The sequence below is a fragment of the Ranitomeya variabilis genome, chromosome 3, assembly GCF_051348905.1.
Source record: "Ranitomeya variabilis isolate aRanVar5 chromosome 3, aRanVar5.hap1, whole genome shotgun sequence".
Lineage (NCBI taxonomy): Eukaryota > Metazoa > Chordata > Amphibia > Anura > Dendrobatidae > Ranitomeya > Ranitomeya variabilis.
The window spans coordinates 645273612-645298513 of record NC_135234.1 but is presented as its reverse complement, the minus strand read 5'-3'; the positions used below and the strand labels follow the sequence as shown (position 1 = coordinate 645298513).

At 42.0% G+C, this 24902-nt stretch overlaps 1 protein-coding gene across 1 annotated transcript in view; it reads left to right on the top strand.

Annotated features, from left to right (window-relative positions):
• Positions 1 to 22352, top strand: part of NEMP1 (nuclear envelope integral membrane protein 1) — a 55342-nt gene extending 32990 nt beyond the window's left edge. Inside the window, 4 exon segments of the mRNA XM_077297706.1 lie at positions 4663 to 4836; positions 15081 to 15108; positions 15110 to 15144; positions 19513 to 22352. Of these exon segments, the coding sequence (XP_077153821.1) occupies positions 4663 to 4836; positions 15081 to 15108; positions 15110 to 15144; positions 19513 to 19729 (454 nt within the window). The 3' untranslated portion in view covers positions 19730 to 22352.
• Positions 22353 to 24902: the final 2550 nt, after the last annotated feature.

Sequence of the window (24902 nt, the reverse complement as noted above, 5' to 3'; positions counted from 1 at the left end):
TAACACCGATGCAACTCCTCAAATGGAGGGAGAAAAATATTCTTAACATCCAGTTCATGTATTGTACAAACCAGGACTACGAAGAGGAGGAGAGATTGTGAGAACATCGGTTACAGGAAGCAGAAAGGGGACTCAGCAATACCACACTGTCATCCCATGTAGTGAAACAGAAATAAAAACAAGGATTTTTCATCCAACAAAGAGAGTGAAGTCGATGAAGTGGTAGAAGGCGGCACAAGATCGGCAATGGATGACAGAACTGGTTATGTGATCTGTGAATATGATCGGCGCTGGGGGCTACTAGACTCTCCAAAGATTGTGAAAATGAAGACGTAGAAGTGACTTTTCTGCACCTTCTGGTCCAGCGCCATCCTTTGTGTATCCAAGAAAACCAGACATTGGTAAAGTTACAAAAATCAGATATTGACTTGGGTGGATCCGAACACCATGACAGGCTGCACATACTCTGACACAAAAGGAAATGGCCATTGCTAGTGAGCGCTTATGGACAAGATTACATTTCACCCACTAGAAGGGACACATTGATGATAAAAGGCCAGTGTAAAAACGCACTATTAATTGTTTGATTAGTTCATATTTTATAAAACAAGGATTTAACTACTGTACTATTCTTCTTGAACACTTCATAAATTACATGTTTACTGATATAATAGAAAAAAAAGTGTTACATGTATAAATAGGTGGTAAAAATATTGGTTCTTTTAATCTGGTTTTTAACATATAATTAGGATGAGACTGTATTTAGAACAAACACACCGTGAAAAACTAGTGTGGGGAACTGTGCATACCCTGTTTTACGTCTATGCTGAGATCTGCCTAACTGCGGGGGTTGGCGCCCCCGCTCCGCTTTGGCTGTCCCTGGGATACCCTGATCTAGCCGTTGGGCCCCTCTACCCACACATTGATAAGCTGAAGGTCCCCTAAGGGCTAAACATAGACCAATCCTATAACTAGGGAGTCCTATACCCCACACCGTGAATTAAAAACAAAACAGAGAACATGAAAAAGGCTGTTGACGGCAACTGCGAAATGGCTTAAACCCCCTTCATCACCCGCTTAGTTAGGGAAAATTAATAAAATTTTAAAAAATGTATTTATTTCCATTTTCCCATTTTGATTGGGTTGGGGCTAAAGTTGTGGTTAGGGCTAGAGTTAGGGTTTGGATTACAATTATGGTTGGGGTTAGGGTTGGGATTAGGGTTAGGGGTGTGTTTGGGTTAGGGTTTCAGTTAGAATTGGGGGGGTTTCTATTGTTTAGGCACATCAGGGGCTCTCCAAATGCGACATGGCGTCCGATCTCAATTCCAGCCAATTCTGCGTTGAAAAAGTAAAACAGTGCTCCTTCCCTTCCGAGCTCTCCCGTGCGCCCAAACAGGGGTTTACCCCAACATATGGGGTATCAGCGTACTCGGGACAAATTGGACAACAACTTCTGGGGTCCAATTTCTCCTGTTACCCTTCGGAAAATACAAAACTAGGGGCTAAAAAAAGAATTTTTATTTTCACGACACTGCGTTATAAACTGTAGTGAAACACTTGGAGATTCAAAGTGCTCACCACACATCTAGATAGGTTCCTTAGGGGGTCTACTTTCCAAAATGGTGTCACTTGGGGGTTTCAATGTTTAGGCACATCGGGCTCTCCAACGCAACATGGCGTCCCATCTCAATTCCAGTCAATTTTGCATTGGAAAGTCAAATGGCGCTCCTTCCCTTCCGAGCTCTGCCATGCGCCCAAACAGTGGTTTACCCCCATATATGGGGTATCAGCATACTCAGAACAAATTGTACAACAACCTTTGGGGTCCAATGTCTCCTGTTACTCTTGGTAAAATAAAACAAATTAGAGCTAAATTAAATTTTGTGTGAAAAAAAGTTAAATGTTCATTTTTATTTAAACATTCCAAAAATTCCTTTGAAATACCTGAAGGGTTAATAAACTTCTTGAATGTGGTTTTGAGCACCTTGGGGGGTGCAGTTTTTAGAATGGTGTCACACTTGGTTATTTTCTATGATATAGATCCCTCAAAGTGACTTCAAATGTGATTGTGGTCCCTAAAAAAAATGGTGTTGTAAAAATGAGAAATTGCTGGTCAACTTTTAACCCTTAACTCCCTAACAAAATAAATTTTGGTTCCAAAATTGTGCTGATGTAAAGTAGACATGTGGGAAATGTTACTTAGTAAGTATTTTGTGTGATATATCTGTGATTTAAGGGCATAAAAATTCAAAGTTGGAAAATTGCGACATTTTCAAAATTTTCGCCAAATTTCCGTTTTTTTCACAATTAAACGCAGGTAATATCAAATAAATTTTACCATTAACATGAAGTACAATATGTCACGAGAAAACCATGTCAAAATCACTGGGATCCGTTGAAGCGTTCCAGAGTTATAACCCCGGTCATTAACGTGCAAACCACCCTTGGGGGGTAAAGGGGTTAAAAAAAACAAAAAAAACCTTTATTCTGAAAATACGGGAAAAAGTGTTTTGTGTTTTTTTTCATATTTTTGGAATAAAGCGTTTTTTTGTTTGCTTGTTTTAGTTTTTTTTAACTTCCAGTAACAAATTTTAGCCAGAAATTTTAAATTTCTCCCCCTCCAACTGTCATAGCTTATTTTACATTCTGTTACCACTCTGTGAGGCCTTGTATTTTGCAGAACAAGTTGCACTCTTTATAGCAACCAATTTGGGGTACATATATTATGAAGATTTAAATTTTTTGTGGGGGGAGAGGGGGTTAAATACAGCAACCTTTCTATTGCCTTTTCCAAGTGCCATTAAAAAAAATCAGAAATGCTTGTACTCTCTGGTGCTTTTTTTTATGCCCAAAAAACAAATTCCAAGAATTGGGCAGTAGTTGTAGTTTCAGTGCACAATAAATAATAGTTCTGTCCTCCTCCAATCAAGCAAACATAGACTGGCTATATCATAAACGCCAACTTTACCAGAAATATCTGTCCCAAGTCTGTAGATTGTTCTTAGATCCTTAAGTACATTATCTGGGTGACGTTATGTTTCCCTGGTGATGCCCTTTAAAACTGAAAACACTGGCTGGTTGTTGTTAAGAGTTGAGCATAGCGATTTGATGGATCTTGTTCCATCGATCCCGTCAATAGTTTGTGGATGCCAGACTAGAGCCCTGCAAACCTCCTACTTGTCTGCATCCCCGGTTCCTCCAAATTAGAAGGCGTGGGGCGATGTAATGTGTGTGCATTGGCTGCAGCACAATCCCAAAGCATGATTGATCCACCCCATGCTTAATGGTTGTCAAGATGTTCTTTTCCTGATATTCTGTGCCTTTTTTTTTTTTCCATACATACCTTTTTGATCATTGTGGCCAAATACTTCCATTTTAACCAAATCAGTCCACAGCACTTGTTTCCAACATCAGGCTTGTTTAGATATTCCTTTACATACTTCTGACGCTGAATTTTATGGTGAGGACACAGCATAGGTTTTCTTCTGATGACTCTCATGAACGCCATATTTGTGCATTTGCCTCTGAACAGTAGAACAATGTACCACGACTCCAGAGTCTGCAAAATCTTTCTGAAGGTCTTTTGCAGTAATATGGGGGTTCTGATTTTCCTCTCTAAAAATCATACGAGCAGCTCTCACTGAAATTTTGCTTGGTCTTCCATACCTTATCTTCGCCTCCATTGTTCCTGTTAACTGCCACTTCTTAATTACATTTTGAACTGCGGAAGGGGCAACTTGATAACTCTTTGCTATCTTTTTATAGCCTTCTCCTGCTTTGTGGACCTCCATCATTTTCAGAGTGCTAGATAGCTGCTTAAAAGAACCCATGGCTGCTGGTTTTTGGCACAAGGTTAGATGAAGCTGGGTTTTTATAAGGCTTGGAAATTTGCATCACGTAACCTTTCCTAACGATGATGGTGAACAAACCATAACCCTAAAAGGCAAATCAATGTCTGAGCACAGCACACAAATCTCCAAAGGTGACCAAACTTTTGCTTCGGCCCATTTTCCTTCTTGCACACATATATACCATACATACTCAGTCACGTCTATCTATCTATCTATCTATCTATCTATCTATCTATCTATCTATCTATCTATCTATCTATCTATCTCAGTGCTTTGCCCCCCTATACTTTATTTATCTCCATTCTGCAGTTGTATACATTACCTGATTGGACTCCTGCACTGCTCCTTTTATCTAGCTACAGTATTTGGAGACTTTTCCACACTATTGAGAGTTTAGTACACAATCCCCAAATCATCCTTCATATATAATTTATTTTTTCCTTGTTAGCTATCTGCTGCATTGCAAGGAACTGGAATGTAATACCACTCTTATCTTATTACTTATATTCCATCCTTGTCTTTTGGTTGCCACCTCTTAGGATTTGTCATTGGATCTCTTCTCTATTTGATCCTTTATGATTTTGGTTCAAATTTAGTTTTTTGTTTATAGCTGTTTATGAAGTGCCTACAATATTACTCGCTGACATTTTTGTGTAATTGCGTCTTAACTGTCTAGTCTGTGTGAACGGTCATAGACCTAGGCAGCATTTATAAACCTGCCCCCCAGTATGTGTAAATTCTCATTTAATGCCCCTCAGCCCAGCAGAGACTGGATAATTATTTGCAAATTATCTTATTTGTTAATGTTTAGGACCATCGTTAAATCCAGAAACAAACCTGCTCCACCGCGTCTGCTGTCAGAAGAAGAATACAGACGGCAGGGGGAAGAGGAAACCAAGAAAGCACTTGAAGACTTGCGGGAATACTGCACTAGCCCAGATTTTCAAACATGGAGGATGATTTCACGGATCCAGTCTCCAAAAAGGTAAACTTTTTTTCTTTGGTCTCACATTTGAAGTTTCCATGAATGGTTCCTATGTAAAGGCTGTATGTCCGATATATCCTTGGGGTATGAGCATACAACAGTTTTTAAACCCTGGCAAACCCGCCAAGTTATTCAAGTAAAATACTCATCAGTGAAGCCGCCAGAAGACCATTCAGGTCACTTCCTTTAATCATGTTGTGGCTTTAGAAGTGTGACAAGATTGGAGGAAACGAAAAAAGATGTGACATATAAACGGCAAGTCGCTTTGACATTGCAGCGCGCGTGTTCTTTCTTTTTAGCAGTTTTGAATTGCTATTTCCAGGAGGGTTTTCAGAGCGGACCTGCCTGAACATGACATCTTGTGCACATATCATGAGAGAGCCCAGGTTTATACAAGAGAGATCTGGGAAGAATGTATCAATTAAATCTGCAGACATCTGCTATTTTAATGCAAGGCTTGGTTAAGTAGCTTTCATGCAAAGCAGCAATTTTGGATTTTCTTGGATTAATTTTATTTATGTATTAATGGATGGAAGAAAAGGATACTAATATTTAGTTCCCATGGATGGAGTTGGGCATACACTTGCTTGTTGCACAGCAGTGTGACCTGTGGTGTAATCATTGTTGCAGGGCAGGTAGGAAAAGAATAAGTTCATACATTGCAGTCAAACATCGACATCTAGTGGTGAACAGTATTACTGCATCAAGTATTACATTTTTGGACATGTAAATGTGTCACTTTATGTGGTAATAACTCTGCAACGCTTCAACAAATCCCTGTGATTTTGAGATTATTTTTTCGTGACACATTATACTTTATGATAATGTTAACCCCTTCCCGACCTTTGACGCCACGTAGGCGTCATGAAAACCTGTGCCAATCCGACCCATGACGCCTATGTGGCGTCATGGAATGATCGCGTCGCTGCAGAGCGGGTGAAAGGGTTAACTCCGATTTCACCCGTTCTGCAGGGACAGGGGGAGTGGTACTTCAGCCCAGGGGGGGTGGCTACGATCCCCCCCCCCCCCCGTGGCTACGATCGCTCTGATTGGCTGTTGAAAGTGAAACTGCCAATCAGAGCGATTTGTAATATTTCACCTAAAAAACTGGTGAAATATTACGATCCAGCCATGGCCGATGCTGCAATATCATCGGCCATGGCTGGAAATACTGAAGTGACCCCCCCCACCGATCGCCCCCCAAGCCACCGATCGCCCCCCCAAGCCACCGATCTGTCCCGTAGTCCCCTCCGTCCTGTGCTCCGCTCCCCCGTCCTCCTGTCCGCTCCCCCCGTGCTCCTATGTCACCCCCCCGTGCTCCGACGCCCCCCCCGTGCCCCGATCTCCCCCCTTATACTTACCGAGGCTCCCGGTGCCCGTCCGCCTCCTCCATGGGCGCCGCCATCTTCCAAAATGGCGGGCGCATGCTCAGTGCGCCCGCCGAATCTGCCAGCCGGCAGATTCATTACAAAGTACATTTTGATCGCTGTGGTAGGTTCTATCTATCTATCACAGCGATCAAAATAAAAAAAATAATAAATAAACCCCCCCCTTTATCACCCCCATAGGTAGGGACAATAATAAAATAAAGAAAATATTTTTTTTTCTTTTTCCACTAGGGTTAGGGTTAGAAATAGGGTTAGAACTAGGGGTAGGGTTAGGGGTAGGGGTGTAGGGTTAGAGTTATGGCATGTGCACACAGTGCGGATTTGGCTGCGGATCCGCAGCGGATTGGCCGCGGATCCGCAGCGGATTGGCCGCTGCGAATTCGAAGCAGTTTTCCATCAGGTTTACAGTACCATGTACACCTAAGGAAAACCAAATCCGCTGTGCCCATGGTGCGGAAAATTCCGTGCAGAAACGCTGCGTTGTATTTTCCGCAGCATGTCAATTCTTTGTGCGGATTCCGCAGCGTTTTACACCTGTTCCTCAATAGGAATCCGCAGGTGAAATCCGCACAAAAAAACACTGGAAATCTGCTGTAAATCCGCAGGTAAAACGCAGTGCCTTTTACCTGCAGATTTTTCAAAAATCGTGCGGAAAAATCTCACACGAATCCCCAACGTGGGCACATAGCCTTAGGGTTAGGGTTGGAATTAGGGCTAGGGTTGGAAATAGGGTTAAGATTAGGCTTGTGGTTAGGGTTACGGATAGGGTTAGGGGTGCGTTGGGGTTACAGTTGTGGTTAGGGTTGGGATTAGGGTTGTGGTTGGGATTAGGGTTAGGATTAGGTTTGGAATTAGGGTTACGGGTGTGTTGCGGTTAGGGTTGTAGTTAGGGGTGTGTTGGGGTTAGGGTTGTGATTAGGGTTATGGCTACAGTTGGCATTAGGATTAGGGGTGTGTTGGGGTTAGTGTTGAAGTTAGAATTGAGGGGTTTCCACTGTTTAGGCACATCAGGGGTCTCCAAACGCAACATGGCGCCACCATTGATTCCAGCCAATCTTGCGTTCAAAAAGTCAAATGGTGCTCCCTCCCTTCCAAGCCCCGACGTGCGCCCAAACAGTGGTTTACCCCCACATTTGGGGTACCAGCGTACTCAGGACAAACTGGGCAACAACTGTTGGGGTCCAATTTCTCCTGTTACCCTTGCAAAAATAAAAAATTACTTGCTAAAACATAATTTTTGAGGAAAGAACAATTATTTTTTATTTTCACGGCTCTGCGTTATAAACTTCTGTGAAGCACTTGGGGGTTGAAAGTGCTCACCACACATCTAGATAAGTTCCTTCGGGGGTCTAGTTTCCAAAATGGGGTCACTTGTGGGGTGTTTCTAATGTTTAGGCACATCAGGGGCTCTGCAAATGCAACGTGATGCCCGCAGACCATTCCATCAAAGTCTGCATTTCAAATGTCACTACTTCCCTTCCGAGCCCTGACGTGTGCCCAAACAGTGGTTTACCCCCACATATGGGGTACCAGCACACTCACAACAAACTGGGCAACAAATATTGGGGCCCAATTTCTCCTGTTACCCTTGTGAAAATAAAAAATTGCTTGCTAAAACATCTTTTTTAAGGAAAGAAAAATGATTTTTTATTTTCATTGCTCTGCGTTGTAAACTTCTGTGAAGCACTTGGGGGTTGAACGTGCTCACCACACATCTAGATAAGTTCCTTGGGGGGTCTAGTTTCCAAAATGGGGTCACTTGTGGGGGGTTTCTACTGTTTAGGCATATCAGGGGCTCTGCAAACGTAACATGATGCCCGCAGACCATTCCATCAAAGTCTGCATTCCAAAACGTCACTACTTCCCTTCCGAGCCCCGGCATGTGCCCAAACAGTGGTTTACCCCCATATATGGGGTATCAGCGTACTCAGGAGAAACTGGACAACAACTTTTGGGTCCAATTTCTCCTGTTACTCTTGCAAAAATAAAAAATTCTGGGCTAAAAAAATATTTTTGAGGAAAGGAAACACATTTATTATTTTCACGGCTCTGCGTTATAAACTTCTGTGAAGCACTTGGGGGTTCAAAGTGCTCACCACACATCTAGATTAGTTCCTTGGGAGGTCTAGTTTCCAAAATGGGGTCACTTGTAAGGGGATCTCCAATGTTTAGGCACACGGGCTCTCCAAACGCGACATGGTGTCCGCTAACGATTGGAGCTAATTTTCCATTCAAAAAGTCAAATGGCACGCCTCCCCTTCCGAGCCTTGCCGTGCACCCAAACAGTGGTTTACCCCCACATATGGGGTATCATCGTACTCAGGACAAACTGGACAACAACATTTGGGGTCCAATTTCTCCTATTACCCTTGGGAAAATAAAAAATTCTGGGCTAAAAATCATTTTTGAGGAAAGAAAAATTATTTTTTATTTTCACGGCTCTGCGTTATAAACTTCTGTGAAGCACCTGGGGGTTATAAGTGCTCACTATGCATCTAGATAAGTTCCTTGGGGGGTCTAGTTTCCAAAATGGGGTCACTTGTAAGGGGATCTCCAATGTTTAGGCACACAGGGGCTCTCCAAACGCGACATGGTGTCTGCTAACGATTAGAGCTAATTTTCCATTCAAAAAGTCAAATGGCACGCCTCCCCTTCCGAGCCTTGCCGTGCACCCAAACAGTGGTTTACCCCCACATATGGGGTATCATCGTACTCAGGACAAACTGGACAACAACATTTGGGGTCCAATTTCTCCTATTACCCTTGGGAAAATAAAAAATTCTGGGCTAAAAATCATTTTTGAGGAAAGAAAAATTATTTTTTATTTTCACGGCTCTGCGTTATAAACTTCTGTGAAGCACCTGGGGGTTATAAGTGCTCACTATGCATCTAGATAAGTTCCTTGGGGGGTCTAGTTTCCAAAATGGGGTCACTTGTAAGGGGATCTCCAATGTTTAGGCACACAGGGGCTCTCCAAACGCGACATGGTGTCCGCTAACGATTGGAGCTAATTTTCCATTCAAAAAGTCAAATGGCACGCCTCCCCTTCCGAGCCTTGCCGTGCACCCAAACAGTGGTTTACCCCCACATATGAGGTATCGGCGTACTCAGGAGAAATTGCCCAACAAATTTTAGGATCCATTTTATCCTGTTGCCCATGTGAAAATGAAAGAATTGAGGCTAAAAGAAATTGTGTGAAAAAAAAAGTACTTTTTCATTTTTACGGATCAATTTGTGAAGCACCTGGGGGTTTAAAGTGCTCACTATGCTTCTAGATAAGTTCCTTGGGGGGTCTAGTTTCCAAAATGGGGTCACTTGTGGGGGAGCTCCAATGTTTAGGCACACGGGGGCTCTCCAAACGCGACATGGTGTCCGCTAAAGATTGGAGCCAATTTTTCATTCAAAAAGTCAAATGGCGCTCCTTCCCTTCCGAGCCCTGCCGTGCGCCCAAACAGTGGTTTACCCCCACATATGAGGTATCAGCGTACTCAGGACAAATTGGACAACAACGTCCGTGGTCCAGTTTCTCCTTTTACCCTTGGGAAAATAAAAAAATTGTTGCTAAAAGATCATTTTTGTGACTAAAAAGTTAAATGTTCATTTTTTACTTCCATGTTGCTTCTGCTGCTGTGAAACACCTGAAGGGTTAATAAACTTCTTGAATGTGGTTTTGAGCACCTTGAGGGGTGCAGTTTTTAGAATGGTGTCACTTTTGGGTATTTTCAGCCATATAGAACCCTCAAAATGACTTCAAATGTGAGGTGGTCCCTAAAAAAAATGGTTTTGTAAATTTTGTTGTAAAAATGAGAAATCACTGGTCAAATTTTAACCCTTATAACTTCCTAGCAAAAAAAAAATTTGTTTCCAAAATTGTGCTGATGTAAAGTAGACATGTGGGAAACGTTATTTATTAACTATTTTGTGTCACATAACTCTCTGGTTTAACAGAATAAAAATTCAAAATGTGAAAATTGCGAAATTTTCAAAATTTTCGCCAAATTTCCGTTTTTTTCACAAATAAACTCAGAAATTATCGACCTAAATTTACCACTAACATGAAGCCCAATATGTCACGAAAAAACAATCTCAGAATCGCTAGGATCCGTTGAAGCGTTCCTGAGTTATTACCTCATAAAGAATGGTCAGAATTGCAAAAAATGGCAAGGTCATTAAGGCCAAAATAGGCTGGGTCATGAAGGGGTTAAATTTAGATCAATATGTTTTGTGTTTATTTATAAAAAAATATCAAAAATTTGAGAAAAATGTTAAAAAATTAGCAATTTTCAAAATTTGAATGATTATCCCTTTAATCCAGATGGTCATACCCCAGCAAACCATTATTAAATAACAATTCCCACATGTCGGCTTTACACTATCACCATTTGTAAAATGTTATTTTATTTTGTTAGCATTTTAGGAAGTTTATAAATGTAGCAGTAATTTTTCATTTGTTCAAGGAAATGTACAAAATTTATTTTTTTAGGGACCTATCCATGTTTGAAGTGACTTTAGGGGTCTCATATATTGGGAAACCCCCCAAACGTGATACCATTTTAAAAACAGCACCCCCTAACGTATTGAAAACTGCTGTCAGGTAGTTTATTAACTCTTCAGGTGCTTTACAGGAATTAATGCAAAGTGGTATGACAGAAATGAAAATGTGTATTTTTACCACCTAAATGTCACTAACTTCTGAACAGATTATTACAGCTGTCAGACTCTAAGGCCGCTATTTGGTCATGAATTGCCATCGCAAACATCAGGACCACAAAATCATGATCTGAGGGCACCAATTTGGATAAAGAGGAAGCCCTCACACTCTGTTAACCATTTACATGATATAGTCACTATTGACAGCAGCATCTAAGGGGTTAAACAGATTTGGACGGTGCAAACACTGATCGTGGCTGATGCAGCAAGTTGTCAGCTATAGTGTACAGCCGACAGCTGCTGCATTGTCACCTGTATGGGGAGGCTATTCTCTTATATCAGGTCAGTTAAAAGACGTATTGGCTGTCATTAAGGGGTTAAAGAGGAAGAACTATAGTGCTACCAGTTGGATGTAGCAATCCTAAAGTCAGTGTTGACCCCTTCATCCTCAGGCAATTTTCCTTTTTTTTTTTTTCCCCTCAAAGATCCATACCTTTTTTATTTTTCTGTCCACATATTCATACGAGGGCTTGTTTTGAATAACATAATTTATTGAATCGCATGATTCACTGGGAAGCAGAAAAAGAAATTCCAAGTGCGTTGAAATTCCAAACAAAGTTCAATTCCACATTTTTTTATTTTTTTTTTTACCATGTTCACGATATGTGTCTTTGACATGCTCGAGTCCCTACGGCTGCATGTGTTGCAGTTGTCGAGACATGCAGGTGCTACACCTTATCCGAGCACGTTAGCTATCACTAATAAGTCAAAACAGGCACTCCATCAGCAGACACGTGTTTGGGGGTGTTTGCCCCTCATTATTCCAAAGCAAGAGTGCTGATTTGGCTAGATGACAGGCTTCTGGCAGGTGTATCTAAGGGGCAAAGGTTCTCCTTGTGGAGAGTGCCAAGTCTGCCATAAGGGGACTTATAAGCTAAGTAATGCTTCATAAGCATTGTCTCTCCCCACAAGACGAGACTTTAGGCTGGTTTCACATTTGCGGTTGTGTCCGCAGCGTTTGACGCACACATCCGCATGCATCTTGATTTCCTATCTTTAACATTGTAGACGCAGGTGCATGTGTTCGCCCGCGTTTGCTTGCAAGCTTTTTTGCGCGGTGCGGCGGGGCGCAGCTAACTCAACATGTTGGAATTTTTTGAGGCGGCAAATTTCCATGAAATATGCGCAGGCGTGCATTATAAAAAATGGATTACTGTCTATGGGAACGCATGCATACGCATGTTTGCATATGCATGCGTTCGATGCGCTTGCGTACTTTGGACTGCGCGTGTCCAGGAACTGATTTAGACACGCTCTCCTGGAAATATCAAGCGCATGTGCATAAAAAGCGCAAATGCATGTAAAACGCATGCAAACACTGTGATTTTTTTATTATTTTTTTTTTGCCATCATTGGTAAGCTGATGCGAGTAAAAAAACGCTGCGTTAGTGGATGATACGCTGTGGACTCAAACGCAAATGTGAAACCAGCCATACCTCTTGGATTTAGGTTCACCTCACAGCTTTGCCAGTACTATAGATTGGTAGTCTGAATTAACTTTCACTGTTGGCACAAATTTCAGTTTTTTAAAATGTACATTATAAATAATATTATACCAATGACCCTATATATTTTCTGAAAATATTTGGTGACAATGCCATTAACCACTTCCGCATTGTAGACACTTAATGCAGTTTAGCATAAAAGTGTAACGTTTTTTAAAAGTGCATCCAGCACGGCAGCCCATACAGGGGTAATTGAACCTAAAAGGAATTACCATTTATACTCGAGTATAAGCCGAGATTTTCAGCCTTTTTTTTTTTTTTTTTTTCCTAGGCTGAAAGTGCCCCTCGGCTTATACTCAAGTCATTGTCCCAGGGGGTTGGCGGGGAAGGGGGGCGGCAGCTGTCACATCATACTCGCCTGCTCCCGGCTCGTCTCTGCATGTCCCTGCTTCTCCAGCGCCCGCAGCTCTTTCTGTGTTCAGTGGTCCCGTGGTACCGCTCATTAATGAATATAGACGCGACCCCACTCCCGTATGGGTGGAGCGCATATTCATTACTTTAATGAGCGGTACAAGTGACCGCTGAACACAGGAACAAGCTGCCAGCGTCGGAGACCATCACATCGGAGAAGCTGCCAGGGACCGCGTCCGGAGGGTGAGTATAACGGGAGAGGATGAGCATTGCGATATTCACCTGTCCCCGTTCCAATGCTGCGCGCCGCTGTGTCTTCCGCGTCCTCTGCAGTGACGCTCAGGTCAGAGGGCGTGATGACGTGTTTAGTGTGTGCGCCGCCCTCTGTCTGAACAGTCGCAGCAGAGAGACGGAAGACAGAGCGGCATACGATGGTGGAACGGGGTCAGGTGAATATCACAAGTGCCGGTGTCCCCGCCTGCTCAGGACAAGAGATGAGTACGTCATTTTTTTATTTTTTTTTTAATCGCAGCATATGGGGCAAATGTTTCTATAGAGCATCTTATGGCGCCATAATCAACTTTTATGCAGCATTATATGGGGCATAATATTCCATGGAGCATCTTATGGGGCCATAATCAACATTTGTGCAGCATTATATGGGGCAAATGTGTCTATGGAGCATCTTATGGGGCCATAATCAACATTTGTGCAGCATTATATGGAGCACATTTTCTATGGAGCATCTTATGGGGCCATAATCAACCTTTATGCAGGATTGTATGGGGCAAATGTTTCTATAGAGCATCTTATAGGGCCATAATCAACTTTTGTGCAGCATTATATGGGGCATATTTTTGTATGGAGCATCTTATGGGGCCCATCATGAACTGTATGGAGCATTATATGGGGCTCCTGATTCAATCTGGATTTTCAAAAACACTTAACCTACTGATATCTCAATAAATTTTACTTTTATTAGTATCTATTTTTATTTTTGACTTTTACCAGTAGCTGCTGCATTTCCCACCCTAGGCTTATACCCGAGTCATTAAGTTTTCCCAGTTTTTTGTGGCAAAATTAGGGGTCTCGGCTTGTACTTGAGTATATACGGTATTTTTCCTGATTTTTCTTGCAACTTCCCCCCTCTTATACATTTTTATCTCCCCAAATATTGCCGAATATCCATATTATTTGAAAGATCTTAGGCTACTTTCGCACTAGCGTCGTTTGGCCTCCGTCGCAATGCGTCGTTTTGGAGAAAAAACGCATCCTGCAAAAGTGCTTGCAGGATGTGTTTTTTCTCCATTGACTTGCATTAGCGACGGATTGCCACACGTCGCATCTGTCGTGCGATGGATGCGTCATGTCTTGGCGGACCGTCGGCACAAAAAAACGCTACATGTAACTTTTTTTGTGCGTCGTGTCTGCCATTTCTGACCGCGCATGCGCGGCCGGAACTCCGCCCCCTCCTCCCCGCACCTCGCAATGGGGCAGCGGATGCGTTGAAAAACTGCATCCACTGCCCCCGTTGTGCGGCGCTTTCAACGCTAGCGTCGTTGCGTCGGCACGTCGCATTGCACGACGATAGTGTGAAAGTAGCCTAATTCTGCTCTTGTATTTTAGTTTCCAGGCGATTAAAAGTCATGACATATTTTGTCTTTGGCAGTGAAGGTGTGAAGCAGTGTTCTGGGTGGGAAAATGAGGATTTCTGATGTGGCATATACAGTAGTTTCCATGATATACTAAAAGTCCTTGCTTGTCTGTACATATTGGTAATCAAAATCAAATTGGTAATCAAAAAAGCAAAACAGAAGCCTTTTATTTTTTTTTTTTTAACTCCTCTCACAGATTTACTAATTCACTCCAATATTTGCGTGCCACACAGCGGCTCATGCTCCATGACGAATTTGGCGCTTATTTGGGCATTAGTGTTTGTTTTCGCCACCCCTTGGCTGACTGGCTTTGTGCTATAGTGGGTGCCTTTCATGCACTGTAGCATTTTAAGATGTTCCCCTTTCCAGAGAAGGACGTTTTGCATCAACATTTGGCCCAGTTGAGACGCACTCTGTAAATCTCCTCCATTGAGATTGATGGTGAGGAAAGGTGTAGAAATGTTGTAAAAATCTATATCTTATAATGTGTATGTATATGTATTACATTTCATTTTGATTGTTATGAAAAGATATATTTATATTTTTGTAGAATTGGTCATTGTATTACAAGAGAACTAATAACCGTCTTTACAAAGCAGTGAGTTTTATGTTGCAAACGTTTTATTGCTCGCTAGGTCAGAACATTCAAGGACCATGATATCCCCTCAATGGAGAGCGAGAAGAGGAAAGGAGACCATGGTACTTACTATTGAATTCAGGCATTTGTTATCCTTTAGCTAGATCGTACAGATCAGCACATGTATAGCTGTAGCTTTGTGCTCTGCAGCATAGACCTCACTCTTTCAGAAATTTGACAACATCCATTTTTAAACTGCACACCAGCCTATCTGTTTTTTAGAGACTGGCGTGGGTTTGCATGGCTGATTCTCTTTTGCACAGACTTGAGCAGAGATGACTGAGCTGTGTTTTTTTTCAGGGCTGTGGAGTCGGTAAGCTAAACCTCCAACAACTCAATTTCTCTGACTCCGACTCCGGACACCTTCATACATGGCTAATTTCTAGTGATACGTTTACTGTAATAAAAGTGTAACATCAGGCTTTTAATCACCATTATGACACAATAATCAAGCTATTTAGATAGAACATGAAATATATTTATTGGTATACAACTTTACAACACAAAAAAACTTTAAATTTTAAATATGCAATACACTCTATAGTAAGTGGGGAAAAATAGTGTTTAACAAAAACGTACTGAATAACCTTTGTGCCGTGTATGAATTTGTTCTGAGAAATAGTATGGCCTCTTTCAGATCCTCCTTCATAGAGGACCTCAAATCTGACCTAATTATTTTAAGGCTAGAGAACAGCCTGTCTACACTAACTTGGGTTGATGGCCAAGCAGTAACCACATGGGTAACTTCTCTAACCATTTCAGGGTGTATAGGAATTGCCTCATGCACAGTCAGTTTTGATGAATGGTTGAACTCTTCTACTATGAGCGCAAGTGAAAAATGTCTTGAGTCTTTTTAAGGTCCTCCTTTTGGTTAAGGGCTTCTTCAATAACACTTTCTCTTTCCAAAGTATCACCAAGTTTGCAGACCATTTCTCCATTAAGAGCTGTAAAAGCTGGTCATGCAAATAATAATAATGGTACACAGTCTTTCACAACAAGCTCTGAGCTGTTTTTCAAACATACCTGCTGTCATTGTTATAGTAACTTTGTCACTTACAAAATATCTTGTAACTCATGTTTGAGATACTCTTTCCTCCTCCTTTGCATGGGGCAGGGGAAGTGCTGGGCACTGGTTTCTTGGTGGTGTTGTGGTGGTTCTTTCTCAAAGGAGCATTTTTTATCACTGCCTGAGTATGCACGGATTTTGATCTCTCAGCATTTGTTTTCATCTGTCATGCACTGATGCACAAAATGTTTATCTGGAGTCACTGTGAAATGCTCAAATACAGCTGACTTCATAAGAGGCTTCTAAGGCATTTTGTAATTGTATAAATTCGCTCTCAGAATAATTTTGTCTTATAAAAAATAAGGTATATTGAAATTCCTGCAAGAATAAGGAATCCTGTATAAGTTTGGATAGAAATAGAAGAAACTTTGCATAAATCGATAGTACAGATGATGACTAGTGATGAGCGAATATACTCGTTACTCGAGACTTCTCAAGCACGCTAGGGGGTCCTCCGAGTATTTTTTTAGTGCTCAGAGATTGTTTTTCTTGCCGCAGCTGAATGATTTACATCTGTTAGCCAGCCCAAGTACATGTGGGGATTCTCTAGCAACCAGGCAACCCCCACATGTACTTATGCTGGCTAACAGATGTAAATCATTCAGCTGAGGCGATGAAAACTAAATCTCCGAGCACTAAAAAATACTCTGAGGACCCCCGAGCATGCTCGAGAAATCTCGAGTAACGAGTATATTCGCTCATCACTAATGATGACAAATAAAAAGTTTGTAATATGTTATTAGATAGCTTTACTCTGAGCTTTCAATCTGAGGCCTTTCTCAGGGTAGAGCTCAATAAATGTTTCACATCATGATTTTTCACAGTATATGAAGAGGTGAGAATGGAGTGAGCAAGTTTGTGCTAAATCATACCCCAGAAAGAAACTGAAACTGCTAGCAGAGCTAAGGCTGTGTCGACAGGGTCATGTCGACCATGTAAAGGTACCGTCACATTAAGCGACGCTGCAGCGATATCGACAACGATGCCGATCGCTGCAGCGTCGCTGTGTGGTCGCTGGAGAGCTGTCACACAGACAGCTCTCCAGCGACCAACGATGCCGAAGTCCCTGGGTAACCAGGGTAAACATCGGGTTACTAAGCACCATCGGGTTACTAAGCGCAGGGCCGCGCTTAGTAACCCGATATTTACCCTGGTTATCATTGTAAATGTAAAAAAAAAAACTTACATACTCACCTTCTGATGTCCGTCAGGTCCCTGGCCGTCTGCTTCCCGCACTGACTGTGAGCGCCGGCCGTAAAGTAAAAGCAGAGCACAGCAGTGACGTCACCGCTGTGCTGTGCTTTACGGCCGGCCGGCGCTCACAGTCAGTGCGGGAAGCAGACGGCCAGGGACCTGACGGACATCAGAAGGTGAGTATGTACTGTTTTTTTTTTTTTACATTTACAATGGTAACCAGGGTAAATATCGGGTTACTAAGCGCGGCCCTGCGCTTAGTAACCCGATATTTACCCTGGTTACCATTGTAAAACATTGCTGGCATCGTTTGCTTTTGCTGTCAAACACAACGATACACGCCTATCTGACGACCAAATAAAGTTCTGGACTTCTAGCTCCGACCAGCGATATCACAGCGGGATCCAGATCGCTGCTGCGTGTCAAACACAACGATATCGCTATCCAGGACGCTGCAACGTCACGGATCGCTATCGTTATCGTTGCAAAGTCGTTTAGTGTGAAGGTACCTTAAATTTTTCTTTTGTATGCACTATATTTTTTTTGGAAAAAGAAGAGGAAAATCCAGTCCTGTTGAGCCTGACTCCAATTTTTTCTATTCTCACATCTCCTTGTGAGGCCAGTGCAAGGCCGGTATCTGAGCCCCAGTTGGATGAGCATAGAGCAACTGGGTGAGCTGGAATCAAGTTTCTATAATCGTTAAAGATACAGGTACGCAGGACGCATGCAGAAGTATGTGGGGCTTAGCGGAGGATGTACGCAGCCCTCCACAAAGCCCCGAAACGCTAATGTGAACTTAGCCTAATAACATAAAGAGCATTGCGCAGCTAACCTCTCCAAACATGAGCTCGGAGGAAAAGCAAACTAAAACGTTGATCATACAGAGAAAACATACACTGGACTATTGATTTATGCACAATTTATTGAAAGTTCAGATATGATTTAAAGGGAACCTGTCAGAAGGATTGTGCAGAGTAACCTTCACACAGTGTCAGGTTATACTGATTAAAATGATAATTATGTTAACAAGTGGGTAGGTCAGTGAGGGATCAGTTACCTGTCAGAAGGCATACTGATGAATACCTAATCAGAGCACCACATGAAGACCCCCCCACAGGCCGCCCTGGGGCACGGGCATATCATTAACTCAAAACTGATAATAAAGATTAAACCACAAGACGGATTTCATCAACAAAGGTATCATTTTACTCAGTATAACGACGCCGACCTGACAGTCTGTGGGTTACTGTGCACAATCATGCTGACAGGTTCCCTTTAAGAAATGCTTGCCTTCATCCTGTTTTCCTGTTCTTGCTAGCAGTTCTTGAGGAGTGCAGGGCTGCAGGCGTTCCTTATCACTGCCTTTTTGCTCTGATCTGTAGAGGAGGAGCTTTACCACTGAGCATGTACATAAAGTGCAGCACAGATTCATCTCGACTAAAAGCCAGGAATAGAGCAGACATGTACAGGTGATCTCAAAATTTTCTTAAATGCTTATGAAAAAATGTTCAGCACATGCTGCATTTTATACCGACATCGACTCCACAGCCCTGGGTTGTTGTTTTTTTAACATTTTTTGCGAATAATAAAATGGGCCTTATCACAGCTAATAATCACTGTAGCAGTGCAATCAAATCTGCAGTTTAGCCACGATGCTGTGAGAGCGCGTCTCCCTGGCTTAGTCATCTCTAAAATATTCTGCACCAAGAAGTGCAGTTTAATCCGGTTGATCAGACTGCAAAAAGATATAATAGCAGCTCCAATCGAAAACAATGGGAGAGAGCCCCTTAATAATACTACTTTTATTAAACAGAAAAATTAGGACTGCTAGATTTTACAAAAAAATCTACATTGAACTGCAGCAAAACTGTCTAGAATAAAGTTAAAAGTGACTGCTAGAGAAAGGTATCAGGGCTGAATATATTTTGTGTATCTCTGAGCATGCACATACGTTTTTGCCTAATACTATAAAAAAAATCTATATATGTGTATATTAAATTCTATTGTGGCTTTCTAGGAGATGTAAAATATGTTCATTTTGTTATATATTATTATTCTCAGTCTCCGTTACTTTGCCTAGTAAAAGGCTGCCATCTACACTTTTTTTTGGCTTTGCAAACTCCATCTGACCTTGTCCTAACAAGTTTTCTTGGTTGTGTGCCCCCCTCAGGTTCGCTGATTTTGTGGAAGGCTCATCTCACCTGACATCCAATGAAGCATCTCTTCATGAACACGAGTATGGCTTTGGAGGGTCTTTCTTGGAGGAGGAGTTGTTTGGGGATGAAGGGGATACAGACACTGAAGACATTGAAGTTGACCATGATGAGCCTTACTCACATTTTCATCGAGAGCTGTCTAATAACAAGGTTAGGCCGTTACACAATTGAGACTTCTAGGAAAAAACTCGTTGAAAAGCCATAAGAGTTATTACTCGCATCTGGCGGTGCTGTTCCCGGCTGCACAGGTATTTGAGCCAGCTGCCTGACGGGGATCCGAGCTTCTTTCTCCACCGGTAATTGGAAGACCAAACAGTGGTTTTTGTACGTCCCTGTCCAGGCTCATCCTTGGAACACACTGCACTTTTTATTCAGATATGCAAAATCCACGCTACCGAAGAGACCAAGTAAAGAGGGCGCGGAATCCCTCTGTATTATTTACAGCTGCTCTCATTTAATATGTTTGTTGTTTTTTTTTTTGTTTCTGTTTTTGTTTTTACTTTTAAACGCCAATGAGTTCAAGTTTTTGCTATTTTTTTTTCTTTCTTAGTTGTATACTTTTTGTGTGCTTCTGTTCACTCATTAGCTTGTTTTAAAACTTCACCTCCCCATATAATAAACCAGTATTTGATCGACAATTACCTATATAAAGCAAGTACCGAACTTGTATTACTGTTAGATAATGTCTAACTCTGCTGACAGTTTTCATCTGCTACATTTTTTTTTCTTCGTGTGTGTGTGCTATATGTATAGAGCTTTGTGACACATCAGTCACAGTTTTTTCAGATTTGCAAGTTATCTCTTATCCACGGGATAGGGTATAACTTTCCAATCACTGAGGGTCCAACAGCTGGGATCGCAACCAATTCCGAGAACCTGCACACTGAAGACCCCTGTGTGAATGGAGCGGAGATTGATTGTGCGCACTGTGGCTCCATTCATTCTTATGGTAGTTTTGAAGACCGGCCACTGCATTCTATTTCCTGTGGTCACAGTGAGAATGAATGGAGCCGATGCACATGATCAACCACCGTTCTATTCACATGTGACTCTTCTGAGCCCTGCTTTTCCGGATTGGGGATAACTGCCAAACTTTAGAATACCTCTTTAACATTTAATTACAATCAAAATGAACTCAAAACCCCAGTATGAAGACATAGCAAAAACTCATTGTAAGGTTTGGGGGGGAAAAGTTCCACTTTTTTATGTATGTGAAAATATTATGTCCACATTGGATATACATTATGCAGCAACTTTTTATGTCCTTGGACAGCAAAACAAAAACATAATGAAGAAACACTCAGGAGCTGGAATTGCACTCACTGTTTTTGTGAGGGTTTGAGCCCAACCAGTGAATTTTATAGACTATGAATAATTATATTTGTAATTTACGTTTATTTTTTCCCCACGTATTTGGACCAAGCACTGCCACAAAAACGGTCTGTGATTCTAATGGTGTATTTGTGCCAGTAGATACTCGGAATAACGTGTATTAACACTTGTTCTCAATGTCCAGCGGTGTAAGCATGCCAGTGATCACTTGACCATCAAATAAAACGCTTGGTCATTGGATATAATCTGAGGGTTTGTGCTGGCAAAAAAGATCATTTTTTATCAGCAGCACATTGCTGAACCTAATCCGCTGCTGATATGGTGATAGTATGATAGTATTATTAAGTGTTCTGTCCCAAGGTTCGGTGTGTGTAATGAGGGCCGAACGACTGTGTATAATCCATTGACACTCATTAATGGTGCATTGATGGACCCAAATCAGTATTTCTAAATGCGCCCTTACAGGGCTTTTCCACAAATAATACTGACAGCCTGTCATTAAAGAGGTTCTCCTAAAAATGAGCTAAAATAAACACACAAATATTAAGCATTTTTCTAAATGTCTTCATTTAGCAAAACAGATTTCTTTTTTTATCTAGTGCACTCTAATAAGTATTCAAAGATGGCAGATACCATCAATCCCAACCAGTCCTAGATTTCAGAACAGGCTGCCTGAAGTAGACGGAGGTCACTTCAGAGCAGCGTCCTGTCAGTCATCCTCGGCTTCCAATCCTCTGTTCAGTCAACCTGACAGGACATAGTGGAGTAGTGTGGACTGAACAGAGGAATGCACATTCACAATGCTGGGCAGGACGCTGCCCTGACGAGACCCGTCTCGCTCTTCACGCAGCATGTCCGGAAATCTAGGACGGGTTGTGATTGATGGTAGCCTCCATCTTTGAATCCTGATAGAGTGCAGTAGATAAAGCAGACCTTTTTCTAAATGACGTTATTTAGAAAAAATGTTTAATATTTTAAATGTATATTTTACCACATTTCATGAAAAACCCCTTTAAAGTTGGCCATCGATGTGTTATTGTTGGGGTGTTGATGCCTGGTACCACTGCCCATCGGCAGAACCTCTTGGAGCACCACAGCCAATTCTCTGTCCATGTCCTTGGTTCTTTGTAATTCGGCAACACTAAAATGAATGTGCTAATGGCCATGCTAACAGATATGGCTGTGCCAACACGTTTGTCGCAGTGTGCTGGAGTAAAAGTCATTGTTGTTTCCAAGAAAACCCTTTCTTTTCCTTACACTGTGTTTGAGTCTAACACAGCGGACAACCAGAATGAGGGTCACTTTGTAATAAACCAGAAAAGTTCCAGTAAATGTAACCCTTAGCTCTGCGTATGGGGTTATTTTTGTTTCTTTTTTAATGTTGTAGTCAAGATCATACCTTTTCTAATGCAACATGTTGTGTAGAGTTAATTATGAAAAATCTATTTTATTAAAGAAAATTTTTTGTTAAAAATTTGCTTTTTTCATTCTGAGATTTATTTTTAATCTTCATCTTTTACAGAATGTAAATGGGACCTAATAGGCATTGAAGTATCACATTTTGTATGGTCCTAAACGTACACTAATAAGTTTTGTTCGGAAAAAATGGAGGGCAGATTTAGGGTAAGTTCACACAGGGCGTTTTTGCTGCTTTTTTTTATGCTAATTTTCAGCTGCTTTCTACAGTACCAGCAAAGCCTATGAGATTTCAGAAATCTCATGCACACACATTGGTTTTTTGTGTGATCAGTATTTTGTGCTTTGCTGCGTTTTTTGGACATAGAGCATGTCACTTCTTTCAGCGTTTTTTCAGCTTTTTTCACCCATTGACTTGAATGGGTGTGGAAAAAAACGCAGCAAAAACGCAGGAATCATTATTTGATAAACCAATGGATCACAATGGTGCTAAACACGTGTGCCTTCAGCTAAAGCAGCAGGCAATCCAGCTAGTGTGGTGTGTGAAACTGCTTGGATAACGAAAACTGGATGATTGGAAAAGATTGCTGCGTTAAGAGGCAGTTACGGATATGTGTGTAGTCCTGTGCAGGGAAGAAAAACTTGCGTGGTTGTTTCCTCCCCACTGTCCACTGGTGTCAGATGTGGGAGCGTCCTCCCAAAGACTGCAATCCCCTGTGAGTACGCCGCTGGCACAGTGGTTAGCCTCGGCCGATGGCGCCGCCGCCGGAGTAGCGTGGTGAGCGGGGGGCGTGGTTGAGCGGTGACGTCACCTGTCCGTGTGTAACGGACGTGTGTGAGGGGCAATCCCCCGACGCGTTTCGAGGGAGCCATCCCTCTTTCTCAAGGAATGGCACCCACACTGCCGCTATTCCTTTATACCTATCCACGCCTCTGCAGCCTGTACTTTTAACACCAAAATGGCACACTGTGCTGGACAGCTCTAACCAAGCTTGCTGTAATTTTGCCGTTATCCTGCAGCATCTCAATGCTGTTCCATGGGTAAACTAAAAAATCTTGACAATTACAACTTTCATGGGTATGTGAATGTGTGCCTATGTGGATCCATATATGAACAAATCACGAAGGACACGGATCTATCATTCTACAGGAAACAACCTAGGGGATTTTGGCTCTGGTTGGAAGAAGACAGATCTGCTCCATTGACACTGGAGAAGCCAGGTTGTGATAATTAGATTAACTGGCCTTGTACCTTGTATAGACTCAATGGACTGTCCTCTTCCTACGCTTGTTATCTCCTCTCTGTGTGCGTGCCATAGGTGGAGTATTTGACCCTGGAAGATGAAGCCAGGTTGTGATCCTCGGATCAACTGGTCTTGTATGGACTGTCATCTTCCTACGCTTCTTACCTCCTCTCTGTGTGTGTGTCTGTGTGTGTGTGTGCCACAGATGGGGTAGCGACTAGTGATGAGTGAGTGCTCATTACTCGAGTTTTCAGAGCATGCTCTGGTGTTCTCTGAGTATCTTGGGTGCGCTTGTAGATTGTTTTTGTCTCCACAGCTGCATGATTTGCCGCTGTTAGACAACCTAAACACATACAGGGATTGCCTGTTTGTTAGGGAACCTCCACATGTATTCAGGCTGTCTAGCAGCCGCAAATTATGCAGCTGCGGAGACAAAAACATACTGTATAATCTACGAACACGCCCAAGATACTTGGCGAATACCTGAGCATGCTCCGAAAACTCAAGTAACGAGCACACTCGCTGATCACTAGTAGCAACCCTGGAAGATCTGAAGTCACAGCTGCTATTATCCTGACGAGTCAGCGGAAGGTTATCTGCCTGCTTTGTGGTTCAATAAAGCATTGCCACACTGTTATACCCTCACCCTGTGTTATCTGAATAGCGTTATGCCCATATTAAAGGGAGAGTGGATGTTTGGCGGGACGATCCCTGGTCCATGTGGTTTTGGCTAGTGGACACATGTGTTTTATTAATGTATGTACCCACCTGATAAATGTTATTATACCATCTGCTTGCAGACAACTTTTTATTTTGGTTATCCTTTTGCTCATATACTGGTGTTTTTTGCCCTTCCTCACAGTCATTTTTGTGATCTCCAGTGTGTATTTGACACTGTCTTTTCATTGCATTATATTTTGCTCCTTTTGTTTCATTTACTTACGGTATGTACCTCCTTTATTGGAGTTTGTGGTTTTACATTTTGTGTTAATAAAATTCTTATTTTTTTATTTGGAGATTAATGATTCTGTAACTTTGTGGAAATATTCTTATTTGGAGTTTCTCCGCATGTAATTGCTTGATGATGTCCAGGATGATTTATTTAATGAGATATAGTGTGCCTGGCCGTACTGATTAAAATCTGCTCCATCAATAGAAATCAAGGATATTTAAGGCCATGAAATAGTTGCACTAAATAAAACGTTTTGCGGTATGGATGGTGCCCATGGAATAAGTGGTGGAACTACGGGTTCTATAAATTCGATCTGTGTTCAGTTGTATATGAGCACTATAGGTGGAAGACTGGAAGCTCTTAATATGGCTTCCATGGAGAGACTTGGCACAAGCCACTT